Below are 26,280 nucleotides of genomic sequence, written 5' to 3'. Positions count from 1 at the left end.
CTTGTTTCTCCCCACCCGTCCCAAGAGGACCCAGAGATAGGCAGCATCTCCAGGTGCTGGGAGAGTAGCCGGGGTTTGCACCCAGGTTTGAATCCTTCCAAATCTTTTGCTCTGTTCCCACTTTAAAAATCCATTTTTGCCCAGGTGGTGTGGTTCAGTGGTAGAGTGTTGACTCAGGGCACACGCCCAGGTTGTAGGCTTGATCCCCAGTAGAAGGGGTGCAGGAGGCAGCCAATAAATGATTCTCTTTAATCATTGAGTTTCTCTCTCTCTCTCTCTCTCTCTCTCTCTCTCTCTCTCTCCCTCCCTCCCTCCCTCCCTCCCTCCCTCCCTCCCTCTCTCCCTCCCTCCCTCATTCCCTCCCTCCCTCCCTCTCTTTGAAATTAATAAAAATATATCTTAAACAATAATTTTTCCTTAACTTTAAAAGAAACATATTTATTCTAACTATTATAGAAGACATCAAAAGGTAATCTCACCATTCAGAAATAACCACTGCTTTTAGTCTATTATTCTCTTCCTCTCCCCCCTCCCTCTTTATATGATACATACATACACATACATCTTATTTATAGAATTGAGATAGTGAATTTTATAGCTTTTCTTCATGAGTATCATATGGAAGGTATTTTCTCACGTCACTCAATATTCTGCTACAACACAATGTTTTAATGAGAATATCACGCAGAGGTTAAGCACATAAGTTTCTCTTCACAAAGGTCTGGGTTCGAGTCCTGGCTCTGTCACTTACAGGTTTTGTGGCCAAGGGCAGCCACTTAGACATTGTGGGCCCCAGTTTTCACGTTTATGAAACAGGGTCAATAATAGTACCCATCCCATGATTATATGTGGTGCTTTTCTAATAGCTACTCTGGACAGACCTGTAATAATAATTAGTAAACTTTACTGAACCATAACTGAGTTAATGATTCCCTTATTGATGGATATTTAGCTTATTTCTAATACCCATGTTCTCCCACCACCCGCTCTGGGAAGTCCTGGGGTTCACAGACAGATTCTGATAGCAGCACCCTGGCTGGGGCCTTGCAGAGTAGTAGCAGGTGTTCTGGTGAATAGAGAGTGTGGGGGGTGCAAGCCAAGCCTCACACCTGTGCCTCCTCCACACAGCTCACTAAGCTCTGGAGCAATGCCACAATGCCAGGCTCCCTCTGCAGATGGAAGTGTGACTCAGGACCCCACACCTCCGTCTACAGTGGTGCCTGGACAAGCTCCCACTGCCACTCCCCCAGCTCTGATTCTCAGCCAGATACCATCCAAATCCAATTCCCTAGGAAGTTTGAACATCTTTTTTTTTTTTTTTTTTTTTTTTTTTTCACACTTGGATCCTTTCACTGGGCTCAGAGGTAGTACAAGCCAGGCCTGATGAAGAGAACAAGGCTCAGAAAGATCAGGTGACTTCTCTGTAGTCACTCACATGGTCTCAGTCAGGCTCAATCAGAAGCTTGTGAGAGCTGAACTGTGCCCTCCTCTCCCCATTTACATGGTAAAGCTCCACACCCCATATTCACCCCCATACTTCAGCATGTAACTGTATTTGAAGATAGGGCCTTTAAAGAGATGATTATGGTCAAGCGAGGATGTCAGTGGGCCCTAATATAAAATGAGATGAGGATGAAACAAACACAGGGATGACTGATGAGGACTTAGTGAGAAGGCAGCTGAAGAGGGAGAGACCTCAGAAGAAGAAACCCACCCCACTGGCACCCCAATCTTGGACTTCCAGCATCCAGAATTCTGAAAAAAACAAAATCTTTGTTTAAGCCACGCAGTCTGTGGAGTTTTGTTAGAGCAGCCCAAACTAGTATAAAGCTAAAAAACAAACAAACCACACACACACACACCACCACCACCACCACCACATTCTGAACCATTTATATAGTTACAAAGTAATTTCATGGTTTTGTTTTTGTTTGTTTTTTTGTTCTTTTGATTTCTACATGTGACTTTTTGAGGTAGGAAAAATACCTATGTTTATTCTGATATGGCTGAGGGAATCAATGAAATGCTGTATATAATTTATACAACTACCTGCCGTGGATTCTAAGGGGAAGACTTATGAAGAGTGGGGGAAGCCCCAGGAGAGACAGGTTTTGGACTCCATCTGAGGAGGATCTGCCCCAGGGTGGAAGCGCTGCCTCAGGAAGGGGAGCTCCTATCTCAGGACACAAGAGAGCAGAGGTGGGGTGTCTGCTGGGTCCCCTGCTGCAGAGCAATGGTTCTCACTGCCATGCTAGGCAGCAGCATTAGCAAACCCTGGGATCTTGTTGGAAGTGAAAATTCTGGTTCTTTCCCCAGACCTACCCAATCAGAACATGCACCCTGTGTTTACCAAGCCCTCCGGGGACCCTGGTGTACAGAGACGTCTGAGGGCCTGTGGGCTTGAGGAGACAGAAACGGACAGGCAGGGCATTTGGGAAGGACAAAGTGACCTTTACCAGTCCTTCAGCACCCGGGACACTGAGATTCAGGAGGACTCATCATCGCTGGAAGGGGCCTTGGGGATTTAGCATCAGAGCACATCTGGTCCAGTGAGGTCACACATCAGAGTGATAAGGTCAAGCCTTCCATGCTTACCCCTCATCGCTGTGTGGGCCAGGCATGGTACCCTTGAGGGACACCAGCCTCTAACAGAATCAGAATCACAGGGACAACTTCTATTTTCCTTCTACCTCTTTCTGGCTCAGCTGGCACATGCATGCCTTTCAATTCCAGGCTGATCATTTTTGACAGAATGTTTCAAAGTCAAGGCAGGGGCAGAATAGGACAAAGCTGTTGCTCCAGGCACAAGCACTGCCTCTGAAATTAGTGTCTGTCAATAGTAGTTTCTGTCCTCACTGGGAAATTACCCTGCCCTGGAAATACTTCTACCGGAGGCATTACAAGGGACTACTATTCTGGTTGCCTCAACACCCAGACTTGCCCAAGACACATGCTTGTCAGACCTCATTTAATCAGCTCTGGCAGGAAGTACGCTTGAAGGATGGACATTATTATGCCCCACAAAGCTTTCTGACCTTATGGAGAAAGGCCATGCTGAGGAAGGAGAGCTTTCATTCTAACTGGTGCAGCACAGCCCATTGCTAGGGCTCAGAGACATGAGTGACTTTAGAAGCAGAGCATTGGGTAACACAAATAACATAATCTTTGCTGGAAGATAGCGGGAAACTTTGGGTGTGGTCACTTGCTCTTCTGTCATCCTGTGGGTAGTGTCCAAATTTTGTATTTCTAACAGCAATATTGATGCTGGTCGTCCAGGGACCACCATTTGAGAACCTCAGGCTAGATCAAGCTGCCTAGCCTTCCTCATGGGGTTCTCGTGATGGCTCCTGTCCAGTTGGTTCTGCCATTTCCCCTGCTGTGTAGGAGCCTTGAACCATAACTTATAATCAGGGTCTTAGGTTTCCTGTCTGTAAAATGGGAATAACAACTACAGTTTTTACCTCGGAGTGGTGAGGGTGAAAGAGAGACTGTATTAAAGCAAAGAGTTGTAGGAATTGTAAAGATTATTCAAATGTAAGGGGAAGCAAACATTTATCGGGCACCTAGGTTGAGTCAGAAGCTCTGAGATCAAGATACTGACATGGAGAAAACAGAGAACCTTGGGATAAATGGAGCAGACAGACAAATGGACTGCTGATATAGTCGATGCAGGGGTCACAGTCAATTGTAGAAGAATGGAGAAGAGGAGGGGCAAGTGGACTTTATCCTAAGGACAAGAGAAGCCACTGTACAGTTTTAAGGTGGAAAGTGATCAGGTCTTACTTTGTCTTATGGGAAAATCAATGTGGGCTAAAGAATGGCTCGTCAAGATGGGCAAGGCTAGAGGCAGAGAGGCGGGGAGATGGTGAGAGGCTGCTGCCATGACCCAGCAGTGAGGCCACGGAGACAGAGAGACGTGGACGCCTGTGAGAGATGAGATGTACAGGACCAAGGAGGTGACAGGTCAAGATGGAAACCAGTTTCTGGTTCACCGGCTAAGGAGGGGGCACAGAGGAAGGGGTTGGAGTGAAGAGGATGAGGCTGTGCCTCCTGTACACACCGACTGTGATACTGCCATGAACAGATGCTGCGCAGGTCCCCCTGGCTGTGAGGGACCGCCCCTGTCCGCCCTCCCCGTGCCCTGGCATGACGGAGCTCTAGCTGTTCCCCACTCCTCCGACATGTAACTGTGTCTTTCCCACCCATGGAGTTGTCTCCAAAATGAACAACAGCAATCAGCAGGCAATCATCATTTCATTCCTCCTGTACAATGCCCAAGTGTGCAGAGAATGTCTGTGATTGTTGCAAAAATGATGGCATGAAAATTGGGGCTCCTGCTAGAAAAAAGGAGGGGAGAAACCTATTTAAACAAACTCAAATGGTTTGTTTGAGACTGCTAAACTGGAGCCTGAGAAGGTCTCTGCCCTGCAGACCTCCACATGGTGGGGAGGTGCCTGGTAAGACCCTGCCTGGGTGGGGCAGTCAACAGGATGGTTTCCGGAGGCTTGGGGAATAGCCCTGGCAGCGGGATTATCCTGGCATCTAACATGAGTTCTGGGCACTAATGAAGGGCAACTCTCTGGGCTTCTCACTCTAATCTCAGCTCCCGGACAGCTGGGTGGAAGGGCTCACAGAAGTTCTAAGTGAGGGTAAGAGCACCCGGTGGAAAGGCATGGACTCAAGGAGGCTCATAATGATCAGCGATCACTGTTACTTTGTTCCAAGGAGAAGTGACTGCATCCCTCACTGTGCCAAAGGCTTAATGAAGCCAACTGTTTTATTTACTCTGTCCTCACAACTGTCCTCAGGAGGGGGTATTATTAATCTCATTTTACAGAGGAAGAAAATGGAGAGGGAAGTTATAGTCCCACAGCTAGTACACAGAAAGACCAGGATTCTAGCCCACTTTGCTTAATTCAAAACCCCATGATTGGATTTTTAAAATCCCAGATGACAATAAGTGTTGACAAGGATGTGGAGAAACTGGAATTCTCATATATGGCTGGTGGGAATGTAAAATGCTAGAGCCTCTTTGGAAAAGAGTGGGGCAGTTCTTCAAAAGTTAAACACAGTTTACCATAGATGCAACAATTCCTGCATACACCTTTCCTAGGTGTAGGTCCAAGAGAAAGAAAACACAGGCACACAGAAATCTGAATGTTCATGGTAGCATTGTTCATAATAGCAAAAAAGTGAAAACAACTCAAATGATCATCAGCTGGTGAATGGATAAATAGAATGTAGTCTATCCATACAATGGAATATTCTTTGGAGGGGGGGGGGGAGTAGTAAAGTACTCATCCATGCTGCAACATGGATGAAGCTTGAAAACAGTAGGTTAAGTGAAAGAAGCCCCTTACAAAAGGCCACATGTTGCACGATTCCATGTACAGGACGTGTGCAGAGTAGGAAAATTCATAGAGACAGAAAATAATTCAGTGGTTGCCGAGGGCTGGAGGTTAGGGAGACATATGGACTGACTCTAATGAGTAAGAGTGTTTGGGGAAAATGATACACATATTCTAAAACTGATTGTGGTGATGGTTGCATAATCCTGTAAATATACGAAAAATCAGCAAATTATAAACTTGGAAGGTGTGAATTTTCTGATACATGAATTACATCTCAAAAACCGTTGTTTTTTAAAAGGCCATGGTTGGATATTAAAAAAAGAAAGAAGAAAACAACCATGACCCTCCCAAGTAAAAGCTCCTAGAACTATTATGACTTTCATTCCTTCAATACATCTTGTGTCCCTAGTACATATGAGGCACATACCTCTGGGAGTCTATGACTAGGAGCCCCTAGCCTGGATGGAAGAGATAGGATGTGGCCACAGATAATGATGATGCATGGGCGAGGAGACCCAGGGAATTTGAACAGGAGGATACTATTTCACACCTGGGTTGGCAAACATTTTAAAGTTTGACATTATCACACTGGCAAAGATGCACAGTCCCCGATATCCTGATGCACTGCTTGAGGGAGAATAAGGATGTAAGTATACTTTGAAAAGAACTTGGGCGGTGTTTAGTAGTACTAAAGATAGCCATGCCCTATGACCCAGCCACTCCATGTGCCCCAGGTATTTTTTTGATCAACTCCTGCACACGGCACAAAGGTACATGAGACAGGAGGTCCATGGCAACACAGCTCACACCAGAAGACTGGAAATAACCAAGTTCATCAACTAGAGAAAGACGAAATAAACTCCGCTGAAGTACTACTCCTGGTCCAGCCTTGGGCAGCCACTGTGCTTGGAGAGAGCCAGCCCCGAGGGCAGAGTTCAGGGTGACAATGAGGCCAAGGCTCTGGGCCTCTGGCAGGTCTGGTGCTTAGGACATGGGGCCTGGGCACCTACTTGTTTGGAGCTCCCCAACCTCCCGTGGGCACAAGGAAGCCTGTTCCAGTCCTTCGGCCTGTGGGTAAGTGTTCAGGCAAATCCTCATTTGGTTGCAGAGCACTTTGGGAAGTCTTGAGGTGGGGTGAACTGCCCCTCTCCTCCCCAGTTAAAATCACAAAGAAAGCAGAAGAAAGGGGAATAGGGCTTGAAGTAGAGAGAATGAAGTTCAAAATCGCAGCAAAGTGGCTGCCTGAACCGCTGGGTTGGAGAATGCCAGGGAAGGCCAGAGGAAAGGCCTGGCGCACTCTGCTTCCTGGGGTAAAGCTGGGTGGGGATGCTGTTGCGGTGGGTGGATAATGAGGCCCCGATACCATCTGTGGCTGCCAGGTGCAGGACAGGCAGGTGTTGCCTTGGCTTCCTGTGTGCCGCCCACAGCCCTGCCCATGGAGCTTAACCTTCTTTACCTAAAACCCTGTAAACACCAATTATGAATTTCTTAGTTCTGGGCAGAGTGTGGGGCAGTGACAGATTTGTGCTATAAACATCCACTGGGGGCCACCTGTCCCTCAGACACCCTACCCTCAGTGGCTCTTGGCCGGGACAGTTGGAAATGCGCCCATGTGCCCAGAGTTGCCAGTGGTGGGGGCTCTATGACTGCTTGCTGTGGGAGAGAGATGGAAGCAAGGCCATGGCTGGGGGGTGGGAGCAGGCTGCTGCCGAGCTCACCTCCCAGAAGGGCCTGGGAGAATGAGAAAGATTCTGACAAGTTCAAAGTATCCTAAGGGCTCCCACCCTGAGGGTGGAGCAAGTGTGCAAGGACAGGGGTCAGAAGAACCATGAATACAGCTACCACCAGCGCTGCTGCTCATAACACTATCACAAATCTGGAGAGCAATAACTCCAGGCCAAGCATCACACCAAGAGCTTTACCTGTACCATCTCACAATGTCTTAACAGCAGCAGGTTGTCATGTCACTTTACACACGAAGTCACATGGCATTAGGGGGTTACGACACTTGCTGCAGAAGACACTGTTCAGAAAGGAGGAGAGGCAGGATTCGAACCCACAACCTGAGCTCCTTGCTGATAAGCTCTTCTGAGAAAAGGATAATGCAAGGCCTTCGATGATACAAGGAGACGTTTGGGCTGCCTCTACAGGGCAAGGGGAAGCTGCAAGAAATCACTAAGAAGACTGGGTCACAAGCCGACTTCTGTTTTAGGGACACTGTCCTGGAGGGCACCCCAAGCACCCTCCTCAGCATCTCTGACGTGCCAGCTCCTTGGCTGCACTGTTTCTTCTGCGCCTCTCCCTAACTTTGGAAGTTACTATTCTGGGAGCTAACATTAAGGTTGTTTTGGAGAACTAGGCGGTGCCTCTTTCCATAATGCCAGGCACCTGGTGAGCTTTCTAAACCAGCACTCAGGAAACATTCTCTCTCCAGGGTGTCCCAGCCCCACTGAACCCCACAGAGTCCACTCCTGCTCTGCCTCACCACGCCAAGTCTCCTCTGGGCAACCACCCCATGGCCTCCAAGACCCAGTGCAAGTACATGGAAGCCCAATGGCTGGTATTTCTCTAGACAAAAGTTCTGTCTTCCTTGTGGCTCCCAGATTCTACCCACGGCTTTGGGCCCAGGACCTATGCAGGGCTCCTCTCCCTTTCTCAGATGTCCCCATACATGGAGAAGATGAACTTGGCCACATAGTCAGTGGTTCTGGTATAAGCCCTGCCACTTGCCACCTGTGTGAGCTGCAGAAAGCTCTGTGCCTCCTTGGGTCTAGGTTGGGAGAAGGCTGGATGAGAGGGATGAGGCTGGATGAGAAGATAGCAAGGGTCCCTCTAGCCCTATGAAAACCCAGAGAGAGGGGCAGAGCACACCCTCATCTCTCCAGCTGGGATGGCTACAACCACCCCATGCTTGCATGTTGAGAGAACACACAGAAAAATACTGGCCAAGACAACGTGCTTTACAAAGTGAGAAATTATCATATTCTTTTATAACCTAGTTTTTCTCCAGTGGCTCCCGACTACCTTATTAGAGTGTGTGTGTGTGTGTGTGTGTGTGTGTGTGTGTGTATATGTATATATATATATATATATATATATATATATATATATATATATATATATGTGTGTGTGTGTGTGTGTGTGTGTGTGTGTGTGTGTGTGTGTGTGTCTCCCCCTTGGTAGAGGGGAGGAGGGGGGTGGGTGTGAGTCTGAGGCTGGGGGAGGTAAGGGAGCCACAGAGCATATCTCTAGACCACGTTTGTATTTGCTTGGCCTGTGCCCTGACATGCTCGGAGAAGATAATGAACCCACTCAGATACGGCTCCTCTCAGCACAAGACAGGCCTTGTGGGGAGAGAGCAGGTGTCAGAGACAAGGCCCCCTGCCCGGCTCTGCAGATCACAGCAGGCTCCCTGGTTCACTGGGCTGGGAGCTGCCATCTGTGTGTCGGCGATATGGAGGTGGTGACACGCTAGTCACACCTGACTTGAATAGGACCAGACAAGAGCTGGGGCAGCGGAGGTGCTGGGAGGACGGGAGGAGGAGGGAGACAGCCATGCCTGATGCTAGAAAACAGGGCTCTTCCCTCCCTTCCTTGGGCCAGGCACTGGGATTCAGAATTGAACCAGTCTCTGACCTTGGCCTCAGGTTGATCCAGTAATGGCAGAGGGGCCAGGAGCCCTGGGCTGGAAGTCAAGCAGGGTGAGCTGCCACTTGCCCTACAATTCAGTCATCTGGGGAAACACCCTAATGTCTCCCAGCCTCAGTTTCCTCATCTATAAAACAGGGATGGAAAAAATAGTTAAGTTGTGATAATGCAGTAAAACACCTAACACATTATTTAATAATGATGCTAGCTATGGTCGTTGGGGAGGGGTAAATTAATCATTGCACACATATGTAATGAGGGTCTGTCATGTGTTCTGACCTATGCAGGCCCTCACCAGGACATGGGAGAGGACATTGGCAAAGGGGAATATGGAGGCCAACAAAGAGCCATCCAACCCTCCTTCCCCGGCTCTCCTGGTACTCCTCCACCGCCTCCTTTCACAGGTCACTCCCTTCCACACCTGGCTCGTCCCAGGCCAATGACTTCTTCCCTAAAGGGTAGTGCACAGTCTCAGAGGTCAGGACTTGACTGGAGGCCCCCAAATGAACTTGCAACCCATGGGAAAACCCCACTCTGTCCTCTTAGGAGACAATCACTCATGAGATTTAACACCATCTGGCTGTCTCAGCTTCCCTGACACTAACTGCTTCCCTGACATGAACAGGTTGAATATTAATTGTCTCTGAAGGAAGAACCAGAAAATGCAGTCTTTGATTTGTCAGATGGATCCAGTACCCATTCTTGCTCTGAGAGAATTCCAAGAGCTGCTGGGACATCACCCGCTCACGTGGTCCTAGAGAGAAGGATGCTCCGATGCATGCTGTTCAGGGACTGCCTGAAAGCAACTCCTTGCGTGAGTGTCATCAGCGCCGGACCCTCTCCCCAACAGGTGTGTGTTGGCTGGGTGAGGGCAGGGAACTCACACTTAACAGCATCGGTTGAGTACCTACCAAGGACTAAATCAAAGAACTAAAATGCTGTGTGATTGGTGCCAGTCACAGCCTGTCTCTGGGCCTCGGTTTCCTTGTCTGCAAATGGGAGGGTGGAATTAGATCACCTCATAAGTCCAACTCTATAAACCAATATTCAATAATACAACAGATCACATCTACTGGGTGCCTGTTTTCTGGTGCTAAGCCTGCTTATAAGCATTTCACATGATTTTTTAATCCTTGCACTAGCCCACTGAGGTATGGCCTCTAATTATATCCATTTTATATATTGGGAAACTGAAGCACAGAGAGATGAGCCACAACTTGCCCAGAGATCAGAGCTGATAAGTGAGACTTGGACTCCATTGGTGTGATTCTGGAGCCTGCTCTGTTCCAATGCAGCATATATCCTCGAACTTGCTTGACTCCTAACATCTGGGATTCCTGCTCCAGGATACGCTGATCTCAGAAGCCTCCCATGGCAAGGGCTGCTCAATGGCTAGCACAGACTGTTAACAGCAACCAGAATACCCATTCCAGCGGGGTGATAAGAAGGCCATGAAATTAACTACTGATCGCAAATACTATGAAGTACCTCCTATGAACAAGGCCTGTGCTTATTTTATACAAGAGCTCTTCATGCCAGAATAGCACACAGTGCTCTTAGCTGGTTTGGCTCAGTGGATAGAGCGTCAGCCTGCAGACTGAAGGGTCCTGGGTGTGCAGGAGGCAGCCCATCACTGATTCTCTCTCATCATATTGATGTTTCTATCTCCCTTTCCCTTCCTCTCTAAAATCAATACTTTTTTTTTTTTTTTGAAAGAAGAAGAGCACACAGTGACAGATTTCAAGGCTTACTTTCTGAACACCCGTGTTTGGAAAACTTTTCATTCTGAGAGCACTTCTCTGAGCCTTGGTTTCCTCATGTGCAAAGTGGGGATAACAACACCTAACAGCATTGGGTTGTTGTCAAGATTAAATGAGAGAATACAAGTCAGGCGTGTAGTAAGCACACCATAAATGGGAGCTCTTGCTGCTGTTGTTCCTGTTATTATTTTCAACACAGTGGGGAGAAGTTGAATTTTGTAGCAGATGACCCTGATTCAGTTCCAGGTCCCCCCACTTCCTGGCTATGTGACTTAAAGTCATTGACCCTCTCTGAGGCTCCATGGCCCCATCTGTGAATCAGAAATAACAATACTTACCTTACTGGTGGTTGTGAGGGTTCAATGGACTGTGAAATGCCTAGCACAATGGCTGACATATAATAGATACTCAACAAATGTCTGTCCTCACCCGCGGAGTGTTTTCTGCACACTCGGCTCTTCCACTCGGTTAGAATCCAAAGAAGCACAGGGTTCCGTGCTTATTGATGTTGACTCACTGATTTTTGTTGTTTTTTCCCACCAAGGGAACTTTCACAAAATCAGTTTGGGGGGGGGGTGTGGAAGATATCTAAATGCATCCCTTTCACAGCAGGTAAGTCAAGGCAACACAGGGACAGAGATCCATAGTCTCAGAAAAGAACCTTAAGGCCATGACATTGATTGCTTTGGCAAAACTGGCCACTGAGATGTGCAGCTGAAGATGCAATTAGTGATAGGAAGCAAACCCTAACATGGTGAGGACTTGGTCATTGACTCTACGAAGGGTGATGACACTGACCCTCCCATCTGGAAATTAACCAGGCATTCGGCTTGTAAATGGCTCTGAGATAATGTTGTGAACCCAGGACTGCATAGCAGCACCACCTGAGGATGGGGGCAGGTAAATTAGGGTCAGAAGGGAAGTGGCATCCACAGTCGTGGCCATGTCATTCTGCCAATACCAGCCCTGAGGCCCTGGGAACGGGCACCAAGCTTAACCTTTGACACTTCGGGACTTCATCTTGGGACACCTGCTCTTTCTTCTTCCTCCCTAAGACCATGCATGTGTTCCCTGAGCCCAGGAACACTGCTTAAGCAGATACTGGAAGAGGACGGTGGTCTGGTAAGGTGGTGGGCATTCTGGGTGTTCAGAGTAAAGCCTGAGGGTGCAAACCCCGGGAAGGAAAAGGAACCTTGGAGGATGGATAAACGGTTTGGGAAGAAGAGAGCCTTCCATAGCCAGGAAGTGGGGGGACCTGAAACCAGCCAAGGATGTCTGTGGCCAGGTCTCTGCACTTCCTCAGTCAGAGCATGGCACTCCCACTGGGCCCCACTCAACATGTTCTCTCTTAGTGAAGTATAGCATTGTGTCTGCAAGCAGAACTGGCTCCAAACCCCAGCTCCACCATCTACCAGGGCATGCATGTCCCTGAGCAAGACCCATGTCTAGTTGATCACTGGAAAGTGGGGATCCTATCTCCAGCAAAAACTTACAGGTTTTCAAATATGACTAAAGCATGCAAGATACCTATCTTAGATATGAACCCACAGTGCGAGTTTAAAAATGTCCATGTATCCTTTGTTTAACTGACATGATTGGCACATAAGCCTTGTGTTCCTTACTCAATCTATAATAATAAAAGCATAATATGCTAATTAAACTGGCCATTCTTCCAGACATCTTTCCAGTGGAAGCTGGGGCAGGCTGGCTGGGGAAGGGGGAGGGAGCAAGGCAGAGGTGGCAGAGGCCCCCAGGCCATCGTGGCGGTGGGGGCTGAGCCCCTTGCACAAATTTCATGCATCAGACCTATAGTATTTATAGAAGAATGAGGGTGTCCCATTTAAGATGATTTCCCTGACCTGACCCAGAGAAAAGCAATAGATATATCCCAACCCTTCATCCTCCCAGGTTCCCATCACCAAAGAGGATGGACAGTCATGACCAGGTCTGCACACTCAGTAACCTCCGAGTCAATAATAAGTCCAGTTAACAGTAACTCGGGGTGAATATTTTAATTGTGGCCGTGTCTTCAATGAAAAACAAGCAACACAAAGTGGACCTTGTCATTTGTCCTCTGCGTGCAGATGTTGCCATGGGAGACTCCAGAAGGGAGAACAAGCAAGCACAGTTGATGTCCCTGTTCAAGTTTTCAAGAGCTAAAAAGGGTATTTGGAAAGATATAATAGAAACACATTTTAAAAAGAATGTGTAGCCTTAAACACTCTAAATCAAACAAATGGTGCTGAACTCATTCTTCTATAAATACTATAGGTCTGATGCATATAAGACATATGAGAAAAGGCTTCATGGGCTTTAGAAACAAAAACAATGGTTTGATTTTGAACCAGCTCGGACACTTAGTAGTAAGGTATCCTTGGTTGGGGCTGAGGGTGGGAGGGTGGATGCCTCAGTTTATTCATCTGTAAAATGGGAGAAATACTACTTAACTGCTGTGATGATTAGATAGTATGGTGAATGCATGGGCCATAGTTGATGCTCAATTAGCTGTTAGTTTCTCTTTTCCTTCTTTTCCTTATTTTACTCACTTTCCAGATAACTGATATGACTTCATTTGAATTAGAATTAGCAGTGGATGACTTTTATTTAACCCTTTGCACTCCGAACCATTCTGGACATTGGCTACCAGCTACTCGACGCTACTTTGCGGCGGAAATGTGCGTTGAAATAACTCAATTCCCTGTAATCACTAATAAACTGCAATGTCCCCTGAGAGGGGACATCCGAGTGATATGCTAGAATTCCAATGTCCCCTGAGAGGGGACAGCGGAGTGCAAAGGGTTAAAATATATTTTATTGATTTCAGAGAGGAAGGGAGAGGGATAGAGAACTAGAAACACCAATGATAAGAGAGAATCATTGATCTACTATCTCCTGCATGCTCCCTACTGGGGATCGAACCTGCAACTCGGGGCACATGCCCTTGACTGAAATTGAATCTGGGACCCTTCAGTTTGCAGGCTGACACTCTATCCACTGAACCAAACCAGCCAGAACAGCAGCAGATGACTTTTACTGCATGTTGGTGGCATAGTCCTCTGTACATCCAAATGTGCATACCATCAAGGAAGTGCTTGTGTAAAAGCCTTCAATGTATTTCTTCTTAACAGAAATGGATGGGGTGACACTGTTTCCCATTTTGGCAAATCTCTTTAATATTTGGCTTAATAGAAGCTCTAACTGCTTCTGCCTTCAATCTGAGGAGTGAGGGTTTTTTTCCATTAATAGAAAGTGGAAGGGAGGGGGAGAAGGGGAGCAGAAAGAGAGAGAGACATCTAATGGTTGCCTTCCACATGAGCCCTGACTGGGGGTAGGGATCAAACTTGCAGCCCAGGTATGTGCCCTTGCCTTGACCGGGGAATTAAACCCTCTGGTACACACACTAACTGCTGAGCCACACACACCAGCCAGGGCTGAAGCACAAATTTTTAAAATGTTGATGATGTCCAATTTATGAGTTTTATCCTCCCCTGCTTTGGCAGGTGTCAAACCATTGCCTAATCTGAGATCATTACATTTAGGCCCCTGTTTTCTTTTAAAGGTTTAGCGTTTTAGCTCTTAAATTTAGGCCGATGATCATGTTGAGGTCATTTTTTGTATGGAATGGGTCCAACTTCATGCTTTCACAGGTGCATATCCAGCTGCTCCGGCACCATGTGCTGAGGAAACAGCTCAGTGTCTCTGAGCCTCAGTCACTTCATCTCTAAAATGAGCCTTAAAAGACCACCTTGCAGGAGCTATGAACATTCAATGAGATAGAAGAAAGTACCCTTTGGGAAGGGGGATCCCTAGCACATAGCACATGGTCAATGCCTATAACTGAAGGAATAGACAAGGATTTGAAAGTTCTCTGAAACTCTGATCATCACTGCTACCCCATCACAGCTTTTCCTCCCCTGACGATCTTAAACAATCACAGCCCGATCTGTTTGTCACCAGATTCCCGAGCTGCTTCTCAAGAACCCCGCTTCTGGGTGGCTCTGATAATCTTTTTCTTCTCCTCCTCCCCTCCTTTTTCTCTCCCTTACTGTCTACCTTAATTGTGCATTGAACAGTCTTAGTCTTAGCTATTAATCAATTTATAATTGTTAACCCACTCAAATCTGTTTTGGCAAGGTAGGTGGGAGGGCATCAATGAATGGATGAGTCAGTCGACGAAAAGGTCCCTGACTTAAAGTGAGATGAGAGAAGCCCCTACAATGATCCCACGGGCCACCCCACGTGTGGGTGCCAGAGGAAGCCATGGGACGCCACTTCCAGCTCTCTCTGCACTCTCCCACTCCCCTGCCCACTCTGGAAAGAGCCTTTCACATCGCATCTCCCTCCTCCATGGTGTTTGCAACACCTCCCAATTTAGTTCTCTCTCTGAATGTCATTAGTGTCCCATTTGCCTCATCTTCCTGATCTCCAAGGAAGCAGGAGGAGCCTGACTTGGCAACAAGGACTCCTGCTTCCTGATTTAGGGTGAGGGGGACAGGCAGATTTGGGGCCCCTGGGCTGCAGCTCCAGACAGTCCGCTGGTCCATGAGACTCAGGCCAGCACCCCACAGCTGGACCCATTGATGTGAGAGGGACACATTGATTAGCTGCCTCCTGACTCACCCTGCCAAGAATCAAGGCATATGCCCTGACCAGGAATGAAACCAGAACCTTCATTGCACACCTAACCAATTGAGCCACATGGGGCAGGACTACCTTCGGTTTTATTCCCTGTTATATCCCCAGAGCCTATCACAGTGTTGGGACTGTCATTTTTATTCAATATGTTTTTGCTGAATAAGCTAAATAAATAATTGAGTCAGTTATGTAAAGTCTAGACTCCAGAACTTTTTAGCTGGGAGACCTCAGATAAGATGGTTCCTTTCTCTGAGCCTCAGTTTCCTTACCTAAAAAATGGAAATTATACCTACTGGCGTGAAGGTGGTTACTGCTCTCCAACTAGCCATGTCTTCCCCACATTTCCCAGAGCCCTAAAAATCAGGCAGGGCATGGGACTAGTTCCGGCCCGTGGGCTGTGCGTCACTTCGGGACTGAAGCATTTAAGAGCCAGCGCAGCCTTCCAGCTGTTTTGCCTCTGCTGCAGGGACCACGGTGGCCTCATGCTCCAGGTGGTACACCTACAATATGGCCAAGCCTTCCTCAGCCTGCTCCTGAGGCGTGAGGTAGAGCAGAGCCCTTGCCCGCCTCAGTTAGACATGCAGCACCAGCAAGAAACAAACATTGTTGTGTTAAGCTACTGGGATTCTCGTGTGAATCTATTACTGCAGCATAACTGGGCCTAGCAAGATACACACACCTCCCTTGAAGATGGATTAGAGGAAAAGGAAAAGGGAGAGGGCTGGCTTCACAGTAGGTTTTCAGTAATGAGCTTGCACCCTGGGCCCTGGCTCCTTTGCTTCCTCAGCCTTCTCCCCATGGCCCAGCCTCTAGTTATGATCCTACCTTTCTCTGTGCCACGTTCCTCCTCTAGCTTGAAACATCCTTCCACTTTACCACCCAACCCAGGAGCTTCCTATTGTTTTTTGCCATTGCTCTTCTGCATGGCAATATAAAGAAAGGTCTCCAGAGAGCTGTTCTGGCCACTGGACTCCTCTAGGCAGCCTCCCACTCAGCTCCCCCAACCCCTATTTTCAACTACGCTTCTCACTCAACTCCAGCTTGGAATGCAACCATCAAACTCTGGACCCCAGAATGATTGATTGCCACCAATGCCTATGTGGTCCTGAGCTTGCCAGGTACCTCCTGGCTGCCAGCTCCCCCATCTCATTCCAGCTGGATGCCAGGTCCTTGCCTGCTCTGTCCTCCAATCATGCTGGTTGCCAGCAAGCTTGTTGGGTTCCAGCACCCACGAGTCCACCTACTGCTTTCTGCTCCCTGAGGAGGCCACCTCCACTCTGGCCTGACCTCCTCCACTTCCCATGCTTCTTAGTGGCAAAAGCCTTCACCCAAAAAGCAATCACAAATTCACATTCCAAGAGGGACCTTCTCATCAAGACCACAGGTTTGCAGCTGATGATGCAGAAAATCAGAGCAGACGAGAAGACTGACCTGGCTCCATGTCCGCATGTTCTGAAGAGTCAGCAGTGTCCGTGGGCCATCAGATCCTGGAGGATGGGGTGTGATCCTTTCTGTTGAAGCAGAGAACACAGGCCCAACTGAGTGAGGTGGCAAGATGGTCCTGACCTTCCTCACTGATCTCTCCCCAGCAGTCACTACAAACACTTCCAGCAAAAGGGAGCTGGGCTTGTTCCTGGTTCCCCAGCCACACAGAGAAATGGGCTCCCAATTCCCTGAGAACCCCACACAGACTTCCTTTCTGCAGCCTTCCTGGGAGGCTCTGGTGAGTCTTCCTCAGGGTGGGAGTGAGGGTGCTGTCTGATAGCTACTGTTCACAGGTGATTCCTCAGACTGCCCAAACCTCTCAAGGCATGGACTGCAAGTCAGTCCTCTTGACAACCCAGGTGCCCAGCCAGGGCTTGGAGCAGCATAGAAACAGTGTTTTGCAAAGGACCTACTGTGATGTGGTGAGTGTTGGGACAAAGGTGAGGGGATGGAGCTTAAGGCTGATGCTCTGGCCCCTGTGACAGTTCTGTCATTGATTCTGAATGTCTTGGAGCCTTCCTCCCATGCCCAATAAAATGGGCTGAGCATCCCTGGGGTACTCCATGAGCAAAATTCCTTACGCAGAAGAGTTTTGGTTCTGGCCCTCTTATCGCATTACAATCTCTAGCAAATCGATTCCCTCTTTGAGCCTTTGTTTCCTCATCTGAAAGAAGAAATTTTTGAACCGGTGACCTTTCTGGCCCTATAATTTTATGACATTGAATTTGACTCATTTCTGATCTCCAATGCCAAAGGAGATAGCTGTACTTGATAACAGCTTATGAAATGAATACAAAAAATCTATCTCATTCAAAGAAGCGTGAGAGGAGGCTCAAAAGCTTTAAGTCATTTGCTTTGGTCATCGCAGTATGAGGTAGGAGGAACTGGGATGTGAACACCAGTCCTCACAGATTCACAATCTGGGTACCACACTCACTCACTGAAAACACCACCAAATGTCATCTTATATCAAAGACCCACGAGGCGAAAGAACAAGGCATGACAGGTGCCTTCAGTTATCTGAGGCAAAAAGCCATTACTTGAGAAATTCCTTAAATACGTATTTGCCAAATATACCAAGGTTCCTAGCTAAGAGACGCTGTTATGTATTGTAAGGTGAGGCATTACTGGTAATTTCCATTGAAAGTGAATTTCTAGCTTGAAAATTTTTCTAGCTTCATTTGCACTTCATATATTTCTTTATTGTGAATTCTCGTTATCCTCAACAAAGAATAACTGCATTAAGCAGGAATGGTCAGCAGGCTCTGCTCAAGGGCAGAGCATCCTTCTCCATCTCAGGTCCTGCATACCCCAGGGTAGAAGACCTGACAACCAAAACGCTAGCAAAGTCCTTCAGAGTCATACCACATTCGCTAAAATAAAAAGCAGACAGCACACCACATACGGTAGGACTACCACGTTGTGCATGTAGAATGGGCAATAATGCTCTTCATCTCTATTTATGGCATGTTTTTCATTCCAAGTTGACCCTCGGAAGTTGCAGAGATCAGCAGGAACTTGCTTTGCCGGAACTATGGGCACTTTCTTCTGGGCCTGGGCCTCCCCCCAGGTGGACTTCAGCACTCAGGGCTGTTGGCTTTGTCCCCAGGGATCCTGCTGGGGTCCTAGTCCCCTCCAGGGACTTGGATGAAACACTTTGGGTCTTTCTCAAGCCCTCTCCCTTGTCCAGGGATAACAGTGCACTGTGCCTCCACAGCTCAGGCTGTAGATCCCCGTGCCTGCTGATCTCCCCCCACCTCCCTGAAGAAGTTGCAGAACTGCAGTTTTAGTTGTCTTACACCCTCATCTTTCCCAAGGCTTCAGGGGAAAACCTCAACTCTCCTCTTTTTGCTGATTTCCTTTTCAATCCATACCCCTGAATTCCCTCTTTTTCACATGTCCTCCAATAAGCATCAAAGTGACTATTCATAAACCTAAATGCTCATGGGTCCACCAAAGGTTTTCGAAATATTTACATACTAGCATTTTTTGTTGTTCTTTTTATTTTGTTTTGACAACACTCCACCCAACTGAACCATTCTGGCCAGGGCCATACTAGAGTTTTTGTGGAGGGGAAATCCAGTTAGGAGAGGAGCACAGCATTCATTCATTTATTCACTTTCTCATTCATTCATTCATATAGTACATGTTAGGTGCTATATAGGATACACTGGTGACTCAAGCAAATCCTGCCCTCCGGAAGCTCACAGGCTGACAAGAAAGAAAGAAGACACGCCCACAAGTAATCATAATGCTTGGCAGTTTTATAAGAGAGATACAGATGAAATCCGGAGAGCCGAATGAGAGCCGAAACCGGTTTGGCTCAGTGGTAGAGTGTCGGTCTGCAGACTGAAAGGTCCCAAGTTCGATTCCAGTCAAGGGCATGTACATTGGTTGCGGGCACATCCCCATTGGGGGGTGTGCAAGAGGCAGCTGGTCAATGTTTCTCTCTCATCGACGTTTCTAGCTCTCTATCTCTCTCTCTTCCTCTCTGTAAAAAGCAATAAAACATATTAAAAAAAAAAAAAAAAGAAATCCCATGAGAAAACGAGAGCAGAGAGATCCACCCTGGCTGACCAAAGAGAACTCAGCCCAGCACAGTGTTAGACAGGTGGCCTGGGGACAGGGCAGCATGCTCCTCATGAGGGAGTGTAGGCACAGGAGGGGAAAATGGAAAACATAGCACCTGGCAGGTGGGGTGGGCCTCCACAGACACAGCTCTGGATGCCAATTTAGAGACGGTGGCCATTATTCTGTCAGTCACAGGGAGCCATTGAGGGTTTGTGAGCAGAGATATGAAGTGTTGGAGATCTGCAGTAGGAAGATGAATTTGGCAAGCCCTGCACAGTATGACCAGAAAGGGGCGGTGCCTGGGATAGGAAGCTCCTGATAGTGTGCCAAGCTCTCTCCTTTCCGGGAGAGCCACAGTAAAGCATGCTGTAACACTGTGCGCGACCCCTGTACACCTGACACTCCCAGAACACCTTCCATTCCCGTGCACCTCTATGCCTACCCTTGGTGGATGGAAGTGTGGTCATTTTCTGGACTGCATTTTGAGACGTCCAGCTTGAGGGGGATGCAGGGTGCTTCCGCTTCTGCTAATTTCCCCAAAGTGACCACACACCAAGGAGATAAGAGACAGCGTGTTGAGTTGGGCACCAAACATCACAGACTTGGGTCTTTAGCAGAGAATTCAAAGGTGGCAGGAGGCCACCCTCCCTCCCTGCTGGGCTAGCTTCCGTCTGTCCTTCCCTTCTCAGCAAAGGCGTGGTGACAGGAGCATGCAACTCGAGAACCCCAGGGAACACCCTTTGGATGCCAGGAATCTGTTTTTTTCACTGACATCCTAGCATTTCTATGCTCTGGACTGACTTCATGCTTTGGGAGGATTGCCTGGAGTACTTGGTGAACTTAAACTTGACCTTCACGCCTGTAGCCAGAGATGATAATCATGAGTTACTCCTGCCAAGACGCCAGATTTAAAACTTGGATTGTTCAAGGAGAAGAACATTCCTCATTCTAAACATGGACGATCCTTGTGCTAGCCGCCTCACAGCAGGGTGCAGGCTTTCTCAGAGGTGCCCTGGCAGGAGCAAGGACTGTGCAGCAGGTAGGATGGAACCGAGTCCCTGTCCGGTCACTGCCTGTGGGCTTTCGGCAAACCCCCTTAGCTCCTTACATGTCTTCATTATTAAGGGGGAACGGTAACAAGGGATTAGAGAGCGTAAGCACCAGACTTGCACACGTACATCCGAATGTATACTAGTTTCTTTGCATCGTTTTATATTCCCATTCTGGGCATCACACTCACAGTGAGGTTCCTCTCCTCACAAGTTATCAATGGAAAGAAAGAGAGTTTTGGGGGAAAAAAAACTTGCTGAAATGATAGCAAGCTGTTCATGTCCATGACCTAATGCTTCTTGCCCGTGTCATATAGTTCTTTACTGGCATGTCGTTCTCTTGCCCAGACTGGGAGCTCCTGGAGACAGTACCACAGTATCTTCAACGCCCGGCACGCACTCGCCCCTTTCTACCTCCGTCACCGTATTCTGAGGTCCACACAAGACGGCAGTCTGCCGTTCTTTAGGGGTTTTCTTTCCCCAGCCTGGTTGAAAGAGTGACTTTTAAGCAACACCTTCAAGAGCAGGTCCAATTCCCTGAAAACCATCTCATTACCATGTAATCATTAGGGCGGAACACTTAACCTTGTTATTCTGCAAAAAAAAAGCTTTGGTTTCTAATCCAAGCCAATTATAGGTGCCAACATATCCCCTCACATTTCAATAAAGCCAAACCTCCGGGTGTCCGGACAGTCAGACAAGTGGAGAGATCAGTGGCTTACAAGACACGGAACTGCACATGGCAGAGGAGAAAATGAAGCATCCCAGCCAGATTCCAGTCCTGGCTTGTGCAGATGGGATGACCTTGCCTAGTGCTGGGCCGGACCAACGCTCCTCAAGGTGAATTCCCTTCTCTTCCCCTGACTCCTGAGGAAAACAAAGCCATCAAACTTGTTGCAAGTGAAGAGGGAGAGGAGAGAAGGCAGATTCACCACATTCCAAAGTCCATTTAGAATATGGATTTTTTTTTTTTTTAAGCTTTTCTCCCTACAGACTGAAGGAAGCAGGTTATTTCATTTTAATTATGGCAGCTGCAGCTGCTGCTGGTGAACTCATAGACCAATTTTCTGATTCAAAAGAAAATACACACACACACACACACACACACACACAGACACTGAAAGAATCAAAGACACACACAGAACCACGCCCACATGAGAGCGCACATGGACAGGGTAGAAAATCTGCATGTCCGGCTAGAGACACTGGGGAGCAGGGGTAACTCCTGAGTGTGCTCACCCACTTTTCCACACTCCACACCTCCTATCTGCTCCCCAACATTCAAGGCCAATCCGTGAGCCCATGGTGTCATGGAACATTTCCTGTTGAACAGCTGCACACTTTTAATGCACTCTGGGGGAAATAAAGGCAGCAGATGGGCTTTAGGTAGTCTCCTTACAAACGTTTAAGGGGGCATCCTCATTCCTGAAGGCCTCAGGAGCTTTTTCACAGGTCCCCGTGGGGCGGTGAGCCAGCCCCAGCCAGCCCTGTCCTGGTGAGGAAGGTCTGCTGCACAGGGAAGCTGGGCGGAGCTCCTTTGCCAGTTGCTTGCCCCTGGGCTGCATTCAGGTTTCCGCTCAGTGTTCTCTCTTGTGGGTCTGCCTGTGTGTGCTCACAAGTGGCTCTTCCATGTGAGCGTGAGCTGCCCAAAGCCATGCCAGGTGTCCAGCTGTCTTGGAAAGGATGGAGGCTCTATGCTACTGTAGGGATGTCTGACAGAGAGAGGGTGAGTGGCGCAGGTGGGAGCACCATCCTACAAGGACTGAGAGTAAGACGAAGATACTGGGCTCCCGCCAGGCAAAGATCACATGTTTGTGAAGGTGTGCCAAGAACTCTGCCCATAAGACAAGGCGTGGAAGGAAGCACGGGCAGGGAGTGAATGGTTCGCAGATAACTGCACGTGTTGAAAAGCACCCTGATGAGGTTTGTGGTATCAGGCGTGAGGTGGTTCTCAATTTCCTGCAACTTGCTTTTCCTTAACCAACGTTCCCCTTTAAGCCCTTCAAATACACCATCAAAAGTTTTGGCATTTGGCCTGGCCTGCATGGCTCAATGGTTGAGCGGTAACCTATGAACCAGGAGGTCAGTTTCATTCTCGGTAAGGGCACATGCCCAGCATGCAGGAGGCAGCCAATCAATGACTCTCTATCATCATTGATGTTTTTTTTCTTTCTCTCTCTCCCTTTCTCTCTGAAATCAATGTGTGTGTGTGTGTGTGTGTGTGTGTGTGTGTGTGTGTGTGTATAAATTCTGGGATTTGAATGTGCAGCACAAACATAAATTCGAGTGCTCCAAGACCTCTAGGTCTTTCCTTGGCGTCACAGTCAGCTTGCAAAGCATCCCCCTCCTTCCATGTCTGCCAGCTGTTCCTCTTTCTTCAGGAGACAGTACAGATGCCAGCACTCCCACAGAGCCACCTCTGCTGTATGGACCACAGCTGCACTCCCACACCAGAGTGGGGTTTCTACCACTAGCTCCTAGGGGTGAATGATCTCCTCACAGGTCCCTGCTTTTCAGCTCCTTCCTTCAAATGATCAGGCTGCCTGTGGTATTCCTAAATGCAAACCTGCCCTGCTCCTCCTGGCTCAGATCCCTTGCTCATTCCCACTGTCTTTGGGGCAAAATCCAAACCCCTCCTTAGAACGAGCAGTTCTCTACTCCAGCCTGGCTGCCTTCCCAGCCCAGTCCCCCACCACTCACCCCTCAGCCCCTCCAGGCTGCAGCCAGACCCAGGGGTTTCCAACATCTCACTGTTTCCCTGCTGCCCTTTCCCTTGGCCTGGCAGGCTCCTGGAGTGCTCAGCTCCTAGTCTACCAGGCAACAGCCCATTCTGGGAACCAAGCTTTCCACAGCTCCCATCACCTGGGGTGTGAAAGTCATCGGTGCTGTTTGGCAACTCTTTCTGGCTTTCTGCCTTCCAGGCTCAGGTGGGATGGCACACCCTGACAAGGGCCATGCCGCTAATGAGAGCCTGTGGGTTGTGTGCAGAAATGTACTTCTTCCAGGTAGGAGATTTAATTACTGAGGCAGGGCTCTCATTAACACTGGCAGGGTGTGTGTGGGAGAGGGGGCTGGCAGGTGGGACAGTTTGCCAGCCTGGATTCTGGGGGACTATGAGAAACCCTTTTCCCACCCCCAATGCCCAGAGTGGGCTTGGACCATGGGGAGAACAAACCATTGCTGTCATAAGCCACCATGATCTGGGATTTGTACCCAATGTTAATTGGCTGATCTGACAGATACCAGGTATGTGGGTCTTATGAGAACTGTCACGCCAAGAACCCTGCCTACCTGGCCATCATTGATTGGCTCTGGGCTGACACCCTAATGAAGCCAGGTCAAACACAGTTCGGGGGCCCCCTGGCTACCCATGGGGAGAGCAGAACCTGGTCAAACTGAACAGTCATAACCCTCCCCTGGGCTTTCTGAAAACAAAATGAAGTAGAGTGTACTCTCTAGCAATGCAGATTGTCAGATGAAAAACGTCAGAGCTATTAGTGGCCACGTAGGTGTTATGGATTGGAGTGTATGCTCCAAAAATGACATGTTGAAGTCCTAACCCCCAGCACCTCAGAATGGAGCCTTAATTGGAGACAGGGTCTCCATAGAGGTAATCAATTAAAATGAGGTCACCGGGGCAATCCCTAATCCAATGAAAATCCTTGGGAAAATGGGAACATGTGGACCTGGAGACAGGCATGCACACGGAGAGAACATCACGTGAGATCAGTGGTGCTGCCAGGAGCCCAGGACCCTCTGAGCTAGAAGGGAGGCCTGGGAGTTCCTGCCTTCAGAGGGAGCAGGGCACTGCCCACACCTGGACTGGACTCCCAACTTCCAGCACTGAGTCAATTCACTCTGCTGTTTTAGGCTCTCCATGTGGTACTTTGCTATAGCCGTCCATCTCAGTAGTGTAAGAGAAGCAGCCCTCAGCCACCAAGAGACAGAACGAATTTAAACAGAACAGCAACCCTGATCCCAATCCCATTGTATCTCTGCATTTTCTCTGCCTGGCAAGTTCAAGAGTTTAGATTTTATGAGGCAGTTGTAAAACTCCCTCTGTTCTGAGTTAGTGAATTCTGAGGTCTCTGTCACTTTGAACCAGCAGTCCTAACTAACACTGTTAGAAAAGGAAAGCAGCCCAGCCGGCATGCCTCAGTGGTTGAGAGTTGACCTGTGAACCAAGAGATTATGGTTTGATTCCCAGTCAGGGCACATGCTGGGGTTGCAGGCTCGATCCCTAGTGTGGGGCATACAGAAAGCAGCTCTCTCATTACCAATGTTTCTCTGTCTCTCATACCTTCTCCCTTCCTCTCTGACATCAATAAAAATATTTTTAAAAAAAGGAAAGCAAAGCCCTGGCTGGGTATCTCAGTAGGTTGGAACATCATTCTGATACACCAAGGTTGAGGGTTCAATCCCTGGTTAGGGCACATATAAGAAGCAACCAAAAAATGCATACATAAGTGAAACAACAAATTGATGTTTCTCTCAAATCAATAAATCATCCTATCTAATAAAGAGGAAATATGCAAATTGACCACCATGACATAACAAGATGGCTATGCCCACAGTGGAGGCAAGTTTTCGAAACAAGCCTTAAGGAGCAATCAGCAGGGACCTGAGGCTGCTTGGTACTGGGAGGGGAAGAGGACTTGAGGCTGCACCCCCCACTTGCTGGGGCTTGACAGGGAACCTCAAGCTGTGCCCCCTACCCTGGTGCCAGGCTGGGGGACCTCAGGCCATGTCCCCCACCCCCACATTGGGTTGGGGGCCTCAGGCTGCACCCTCCACTTTGGCACTGGGATAGGGGACCTGATGCCACCCCCCCCCCATGTGGCCGGGCTTGATGGGGATCTCAAGGCATGCCCCCTACCCAGGCTTGGGCCAGGGGGCCTCAGGCTGCACACTCAGTGCCGAACTGTGGGACCTGTGGCCACACTCCCCACCTGGCAGGGCTTGACAGGGGTGGGGCCAGCCAGGTCTGGATCTAGCCCAATGGGGGTGGGGCCAGTTGGGACTGGGTCTTGCAGGATTTTGAGGTGCACATGGGTGAGCAGGGACTTGACTCTGGTTCTCAGGGCAAGCCACAGAATGACAGAAGAAAGATTTTAATATATATTTTACTAATTTTTTTTATCCCCGACATTTCTATTATCGATAAAGGGTAAATAGCAATATTAAAATATTTCCTCTAATTAATTCCCTTTTAATGTGCATGAATTTTGTGCACTAGTATATAATAAAATTATAATATGCAAATTAACCGAACAGTGGAATGACTAATCGCTGTGATGCACACTGATCACCAGGATGCAGACTTTCAACACAGTCTGAATTTTGTGCACTGGGCCTCTAGTAAAAATGAAAAAAAAAAACACAAAACAAAACAAAAAGGAAAGCAAGGTGAGTGGCTTGAACTTATGCTGAATTAACCAGATGGATGATTGATGGACAAACAAGCCCATTGCTTCCAAATGCTGTCCTAACACATCCTAGAAAGAGACAGGGTCCCCTCCTGTTTGACTGCAACATTTACACAGTCTAATGCTCCTGGTGTTTCCTTTAATCTGGGAACAGCCCAAATAAATTCAGCAAAGAATTCTCTCCTGCTCAGTTATGCCTTTCTTCCCAATCCAAACACAATTGCATGCCTGGCCCCTTGAAAGGCTCCAAAACAAAACACATCCAACCCAAATCCCTCATTTTGGTTCACGTTATTTTCTTGGCTGAACAAACGTAGGGGCCTTTGTTTCTTCGGCTGCGCTCTTGGACTCTCCC

General features: G+C 48.2%; 1 protein-coding gene across 7 annotated transcripts in view; it reads right to left on the bottom strand.

Annotated features, from left to right (window-relative positions):
* The window catches only part of TENM4 (teneurin transmembrane protein 4), a 695,703-nt gene that overhangs the window by 447,053 nt on the left and 222,370 nt on the right, over nucleotides 1-26,280 (bottom strand). For 5 of the 7 annotated variants that reach the window (XM_084894429.1, XM_084894427.1, XM_084894432.1 and 2 more), the window contains exon 3: nucleotides 16,826-16,905. The exons of the other annotated variants lie outside the window; for them this stretch is intronic. Coding sequence is in view for 4 of the 5 variants with exons in the window: in XM_084894427.1 (XP_084750553.1) it covers nucleotides 16,826-16,835 (10 nt within the window). In the remaining variant the exon portion in view is untranslated. The remainder of the gene's footprint in view (nucleotides 1-16,825; nucleotides 16,906-26,280) is intronic. 7 annotated transcript variants of the gene reach the window in all.

Source organism: Pipistrellus hanaki, assembly GCF_964339955.1.
Source record: "Pipistrellus hanaki genome assembly, chromosome: 9".
In the NCBI taxonomy this organism is placed as follows: Eukaryota; Metazoa; Chordata; class Mammalia; order Chiroptera; family Vespertilionidae; genus Pipistrellus; species Pipistrellus hanaki.
This window is presented reverse-complemented; position numbering and strand designations above follow the sequence as displayed.